This window comes from Branchiostoma floridae, chromosome 8 (genome assembly GCF_000003815.2).
Source record: "Branchiostoma floridae strain S238N-H82 chromosome 8, Bfl_VNyyK, whole genome shotgun sequence".
Classification (NCBI taxonomy): Eukaryota; Metazoa; Chordata; class Leptocardii; order Amphioxiformes; family Branchiostomatidae; genus Branchiostoma; species Branchiostoma floridae.
The window spans coordinates 148,687-155,700 of NC_049986.1; the positions used below are offsets into that span (position 1 = coordinate 148,687).

The 7,014-nt window shown below is 42.1% G+C and overlaps 2 protein-coding genes across 2 annotated transcripts in view; one reads left to right on the plus strand and one right to left on the minus strand.

The window, feature by feature from the left end:
* LOC118420466 (cytochrome P450 2C31-like) overlaps positions 1–7,014 on the minus strand; it is a 43,634-nt gene that overhangs the window by 18,269 nt on the left and 18,351 nt on the right. The gene's annotated exons all lie outside the window — the stretch shown is intronic.
* On the plus strand, positions 1,824–6,612 carry LOC118420506 (zinc finger protein 678-like). Its single transcript, XM_035827338.1, has 2 exons — positions 1,824–1,997; positions 4,554–6,612. Exon 2 carries the CDS (start codon positions 4,693–4,695, stop codon positions 5,665–5,667), a length of 975 nt encoding a protein of 324 aa, XP_035683231.1. The 5' UTR covers positions 1,824–1,997; positions 4,554–4,692; the 3' UTR covers positions 5,668–6,612.

Here is a 7,014-nt window from a genome sequence, read left to right on the forward strand (position 1 = left end):
CTCAATGTGCCAGGAAGGTAACTACATTCCAGAACAGCTGTTGGAGATGAACTCTGCGATAAGGTTTTGTCAACAACTCGGGAATAAGCAGACACTAACGTGAACACACAATTTTAACCCAGTAAAGCTAGGCTCCCTCAGGTGTCTGCACCCTATGCAGACGCAGACTTAGCGACAAGGGGCCAGAATATGTAAGAGGACAGAGGCGGTTATGGGTACAGGTCTCAAGTCCGGCTCTATCCAAGCAGATATAGAGTGGTGACATTGTGACGATCTCCAAGCAAACGTTTTGAATAAAATCATTTGTAGCACCACCACGGAACAGGTACATACACTAGCACATACCATATCAACGGCTCGTTTCTACACATGACGCCCACTGGTCATGATATTCAATACACCGAGTCACACACCACAGAAAACATAACAACCAACATAAGCCATATTTAGGTCACAGAGTATGTTACCTACGGTCACTTGTTTACATTGGAGTCATACAGTATTGCAGCTAATTAATAGGGGTCGCTTGTGATCCATGTAAAGATTCCAGTAGGATAAAATATGCCAGCCCATACTGCAATGACACCACAATTCTCTGCGTGACTTCAACAGCACCCCATTAAGTAAATTGCTTCTAATTCCATATGATTGAATCTAACAGTTCATGTAGTTAAACAATGGAAGGGACTGCCAGAAAAGCCTGTAACGCAGGAAGGATTACGATCCTTCACCCAACATCTGCTTTGAGAGCTCATACGATTTCGAATGACAACTTTTACTTGACTGTTCATCCACTTACATAATCAATAAGAGTCCGTAGCTCTTGTTCTTCAACTTGAGCCTCAGCCGAACCACCTAAATACATTTGTACTAGGAATCAATTATGGATAAAGCGCCCCAGCTGTCTGCTTTCTAAATCCGCCTTTTCTTTTGCTGAGAGTCTAGAATAAACGGTTGACTATGGAGCTTTCTTGTCACTTTTGAGTTCACTAACGTTTCATACATAGGTTTATTATCGGTGAATATATAATGTATTATCGACTTGTAATACTGACAGAAGGCTCTGCCATTACATGTTATTTCACAACTTCCCGTTAGATGGTCACCAATCCCTTGGTAGATTAAATGGAAAGTAAAGAAGAATCAGAAACACACAATACATTTCCTTTGTTACTTTATTTCTTTTCTATTCTACTGCTTACAGCAAAAAATACGTTTGCAAGAAATGATTTTACATCTGAGAAAAGCATGTCACTAACTTGCCTCGTGTCTAAACCTACTGACTCAGCAGATATAATACTTTTAGGTCTGGATACCGGTAAGAAACCCTACCGGTGTACAGAATGTAGTAGGAACTTCCGTAACTCAAGTGTTCTACGTATACGGAGCCACATGCGAAACCACAGCGATGTTCGACACAGAGTTTTTCGGTATTCAATGTATTTTGGTCATTTAAACCACTAAGGCTTCATAATGAATGCACCTGTTTTTGTCAACCTTTTTTCGCACGCTCGCATCAGTTTTGGGATTCCCATAAGATGTCATCCATATAATCAAATCAACGTGGCCTATTAACTGAAACGCAACAGAATAGCAAACAACTTCCAGCTTTTTACAATATTTCTACCAGGTCACTGTTGTTAACCCAGGTATTAACGTTGAAAAGTCAACAACAACTGGCATCTAAAAAGAGATTAAGAGTTTGGGCCAAAAATAAGATGTCGCCTTCACATACCTTCAGACGATAGAAACATTCTTGTCAGTGTGTATTAAGCAAGCACGATTGTCTGAAATAACAGAAGCCATCACGTGAGTGTGTCAGAGAGCGAGTCCTGATTGGCCAGAGCATTTTAGATTTGCATAACAGTCAAACGTGTCTGTCTGGAATGTCTGGAGCTTTCGGAGCAGACACGTACACACTTCTGCTGCCGAGGCCATGTAAAATAGTTACATCTATCTCTTCGGGAAAGGGACTCGTTACCGCCAGTATTCACAAGGTAAGACTGTTGTCTTTGTTTCTATCCTCCAGCCTGTCGACTGTCCTTGTTTGGTGGCAGTTCATTCTGACCGAGGACAATAGTGTACCAACCCGTTTCGTTCCGCACATTCACACTCGCACACAAAGGAATAGCCACTACCAGGCTTCACATGTCACTGGAAAATAGCACTGAAAATTGGCCAAATAGACAGATAACTGAACATATATCTCATATGTCACTAACTTTAGGTTTGGGCCGTCTGGGGTAGTTGTCTTATTGTTTAATTTGAATTCCTAGTAATTCCAGTGACACGTGGAGTCTGGTCGAGGCTAACAAAGGGAAACTGTGTATTTGCCTCAGTGAGATGTATATAGGGTCGACCTTTCAAAATCTCTGACCGATAAAATATCTGTAATCTCCGAGCAGATCTACGTAGATCAGACGTAAGTCAGTATCAAACGGGCCAAACACTAGTGACCGACTCGTCCCGGGGAATTCTAGCCTCCATAGCAGGCTCTCTAGGGCCTTTTTTGGCTCATATTACACTTTTGCTGGCCATTTCGGGACAGGGCCGGCAGTCAGTAAAGGCCAGCAATCAGCGACCCAGTACAAAAAGAAATGGCCAGCAAAAGTGTATTATGAGCCAAAAAAGGCCATAGAGAGTCTGCTATGGAGGCTACGGAAATCAAACTATCCATACATTCCATGTTGCAACTATGTAGTATCCTGGGGACCATGGTTAACAGTCAGTGGTTACTACGGATAATAGCAGCCATGCTAGCAATGCAGGGTCATGTAGTGTTTGTATGCCAGACCGTAACCTCTGCTTGCAAAAAAAATTTTACGGTCGGTATTACGTGTTAGTCCTAGGCGCAACAGTGTGCGGAAAAGCTTGTAATGTGTATGTAGGCCACTGCAGAACTGTTAATGACTTCCCTGGATGCAATTTGTACAAAGACTTGCCATATGCTACAAAGCGCCATTGTCTGAAGTATGCAAATGCCTCTTCCCTTGGCTAAGTAAACAAAGGAACCGGGTAACTATTGGACCGGGCATACATTGTCTTGATAGGGGGAAAGCGAAAAAAGAAAAACAAGGACCACTAGCAAGACGAATAGATAGCCTCAACCCCACCCGGGCCCCATCCCCATAAGAGAGGGTTTCACTTTGTGTGCCTTTTTCCGTGAGGCGTAGCGAGCTATTTTGATTCACCGTTCAACAAGGCTATTATATAACGTCCTTGCATTCATTAAGTGTAGATTTGTCATTTTAGATTCTACATAGCGCGTAACCAGTTTAAACTTCACCCTTGAACATTATTGACAAATTCGTCAAATTGGCATCGTGTAGTCAGATCCCCTTACCCTAAAGTCGTAACGCAGGGACCAGTTGTGTCGCAGACAATTGATGTACCCGAACCTAGCGCCGTTCGTAAGAAAACTGTTAGTCTCGGTTCGAAATCTCTACTTGTTATTCAAAATTCATCATGTTTCATTTACAAATTCTGCAACTTAGTTTCGCGAGGTCAAATGCAAGAGCACAAGACAGCGTCCAGTTTTGCCTAGGACGTCATTAAATATACTAGTAACTTTAAAGACATCATTTGGTTTTACCAATACCGTACATAAACGATGTTCGTCAACTTACCGCTAATCGTTGTCGACCTTTCTGAATTTACCGTTATGCATTACATACTGCCTGTTAAGCGTTGTCTGCCCTTCCTTATTTTATTTTGAAAGAAATGTTATGCCCTCTTTGAAATGGGGTCATGCGGGGCCATGCGGAACTGCAACCGACTCACCAAGGCAATCAGCCGTAAAGGTCACGCGCATTGATACACAGAATGGGCATACATCACTCATGTATACGATCTGAGAGTCAAGTCATTTCTGTCATATAACAAAGTTTATGCCCCCGATGTCTTTCACTTTAGGGTGTTTCATGCTTCCAGATTACGGCGGCACTACTTTTTTTTACCCCTACGCATAGACCGCGTTACAAGTACGCAGACCCTCCTAAAACTTTATGTCTTATCAAATCTCCAAGCAGATGTTGGGGTGGAGGATTGTAATATTTTATGACGGCCGGGCTAGGATCTTTGGCATTCGAGATTCTCACAATCTCGGAATCTAAATCTAATATTGTTATCTAATTATTCTCTAATGAAAAATTTGAAAAAAAAAATGGAAAAATCTCTTTGAAAACCACGAAAGAAAAAAATTACCTCGCCATCCTGTAAAGATATACAATGTGTTAGAAATTGCCGAGTAGCCAGACTTGTAGCAGCATTGGAGGTATTCTCTTGGGTTTAGAGAACTTTGGGCCATGATGAAAATCGCGAACCAGCGCTCCCCAAAAATAAAAGCTAGTGCTGCTAAAAGTCTACGAATGAGGCTAATTGTAAGGAGGTTTCAAACTGAAGATTACTGTTAAAGGCCTTGTCGTCTGGAAGGAAGCAGACATAAAAAACAACTCAAAGCTACTTGTGCTTAACAGCTGAGTCGTTTGAGTGGACTGCTTCAAGAAATCAACCGTTTCTTTCCTAAATGTCAGGATTCGTTTCCATCCCTGCAGTGTCAGAGACCTACTCAACCTGGCAACCCCGACTGTATCTCATCTGGAAAAAGAGAAGGGAAGTAATGGACGTGGAGAGGATCTTCCGCGTACACACAAGTGTGGCGAGTGCGACAAGGAGTTTCGTCGACTGAGTGACATGAAGAGACATACGTGTACTCACACTGACAAGAAACCCTTTAGGTGCGAGGATTGCAACAAACAGTTTAGTGGGTTGAGTCAGCTGAAGATACACATGCGGACACATACCGGTGAGAAGCCCTATAGGTGTGATGAATGCAGCAAACAATTTAGTAAGCTGTGTCATCTAAAGCAGCACATGAAGAATCATACTGGTGAAAAACCTTACAAGTGTGAGGAATGCAACAGGCAGTTTAGTCAGCTCGGTTCTCTGAAGAGTCACATACGGACTCACACCGGTGAGAAACCTTACAGATGTAAGGAGTGCGGCAGACAGTTCAGTCAGCTTTGTGATCTGAAAAGACACATGCGGACTCATACCGGTGAGAAGCCTTACAGGTGTGATGAATGCAGCAAACAGTTTCGTGTGCTGTGTCATCTAAAGAAGCATATGCGGACTCATACTGGAGAGAAGCCCTATAGGTGCGAAGAATGCAGCAAACAGTTTAGTCAGCTGTGTCATCTGAAGCAGCATATAAAGACTCACACAGGAGAGACACAATACAAATGTGAGGAGTGTGGCAAACAGTTTCGTGAGCTAAGTAAGTTGAAGATACATATTCGGACTCACACGGGTGAGAAACCTTACAAATGTGAGGAGTGCGGCAAACAGTTCAGCCAGCTTGGCGATTTGAAGAGTCATAGGAGGACTCATACTGGAGAGAAGCCCTATAAGTGCGAAGAATGCAGCAAGCAGTTTAGTACGCTGAGTAATCTGAAGAGACACATGCGGACTCATACCGGTGAGAAGCCATATAGGTGCGATGAATGCAGTAAACAGTTCAGTGTGCTGTATAGTCTAAAGCAGCATATGAAGACTCACACTGGTGAGAAACCTTACAAATGTGAGGAGTGCAGCAGACAGTTCAGCAGGTGGGGGCATCTGAAGAAGCATATGAGGACTCATACCGGCGAGAAACTCTACTGGTGTTAAGAATGCAGTAGGAGCTTTAGTCAGTCGAACCGTGTACAGAGCCACAAGAGAACCCACAGAGATGCTAGTTCACAGCTACCTGTGTGAAGGTTACAGGCAAGTTCTGCGCCAGTGTAGATCCAGAGAGACAAATAGCGAACAGAAGCCACGAACCAAAGTTTACTTGTTTATAGGATTTAGTCACTGACGCAAGCTCGATGCTTTGTCAACGAATTTGCTGACTGGCTGTTCACAGATACATTTATGTATACTGGTGATCTGATTGATCTCATTATCTTAACCAATGTGGGGGCTAGAACTTCAATCTGCTCTTTATGTTGAAACTTTCGGCGTTGGGAAGATTTCTGCCAAATCAACCTATTGAAAAACCATTGAGAATTTCGTGTATTTTCATATATTTTGTATTGTATTGAATGCTAGATCATTGTACTTAGTTGGGTAGAATAATGTAGGCGTGGCCCTGGATTTTAGATATTTCATATTTGAGTGTGGATGACATAGCTACATGGTATGGACTGGATCTGTTTATTGTTTTTTTAGAGTAGGTAACATGTACGCCTGTCTGTCATATACTTATAATTAACCTTCTTTAAAAGATATTGATGTCAAAATCGCAAGTGTGTTAGTACTGTAATGTTAGATTAGATTGACCCCCCTCTATATGTATGTAGCTAACACGTGTACATCTCTAGAGGCTGTTGAGACCGTTAATCAGTATGTAAACACGACACGTTTTTGTCGACCTTAAAGGAAACAGACAGGGTCATTTGAGAGGTTGCGGACGGTACGCATGCATTGAACGTTAGAATACAAGTCTTTGTCGTTGAATTAATCAACATTCCGCATGGCGATATCAACCATTTTCGGCAGAGTTAACGTTAACTTTAACAGGGTTAGTTGAGGCATTTGAGAGAATGTTTCTTGGCGGAAAACGCGGGAAAATTGGCCAGTTTGCGTTTAGTTTTGATACGTAGGTTTGACAGTGGCGAATCAGTATTCCGTCATAATTATTTGAACTGTAAATCTAAACAATTGGTTTACATGTGCACTTTTTATATGAATAAAGATCAATGGGTACTAAAAGTATGTGTAACTTATTGCTCTTTGTACATAGTACTGGAAAGAAAAGTGATGTATTTTTTCCGAGCAAAGGTACTTCTAGTGTTGTTGTTGTTTTTTATTACATAAACCTTGTACATTCAAATTGTAAGTAACTTTAAACTTCCAGAGTTTTAGCCCAATAAAACACTCACAGTACCAGGGTATCACCACTGACCCCCGAAAAGAAACCCTAGAACAAGGTAGAAACTTCTATCCTCCGGGTCTCGCACACAACGAGCAGGAAAG

What these genes read in the sequence shown, in the direction of transcription:
- LOC118420506 (XM_035827338.1), top strand. Translation starts at nt 4,693, where the DNA reads ATGAAGAGACATACGTGTACTCACACTGACAAGAAACCCTTTAGGTGC.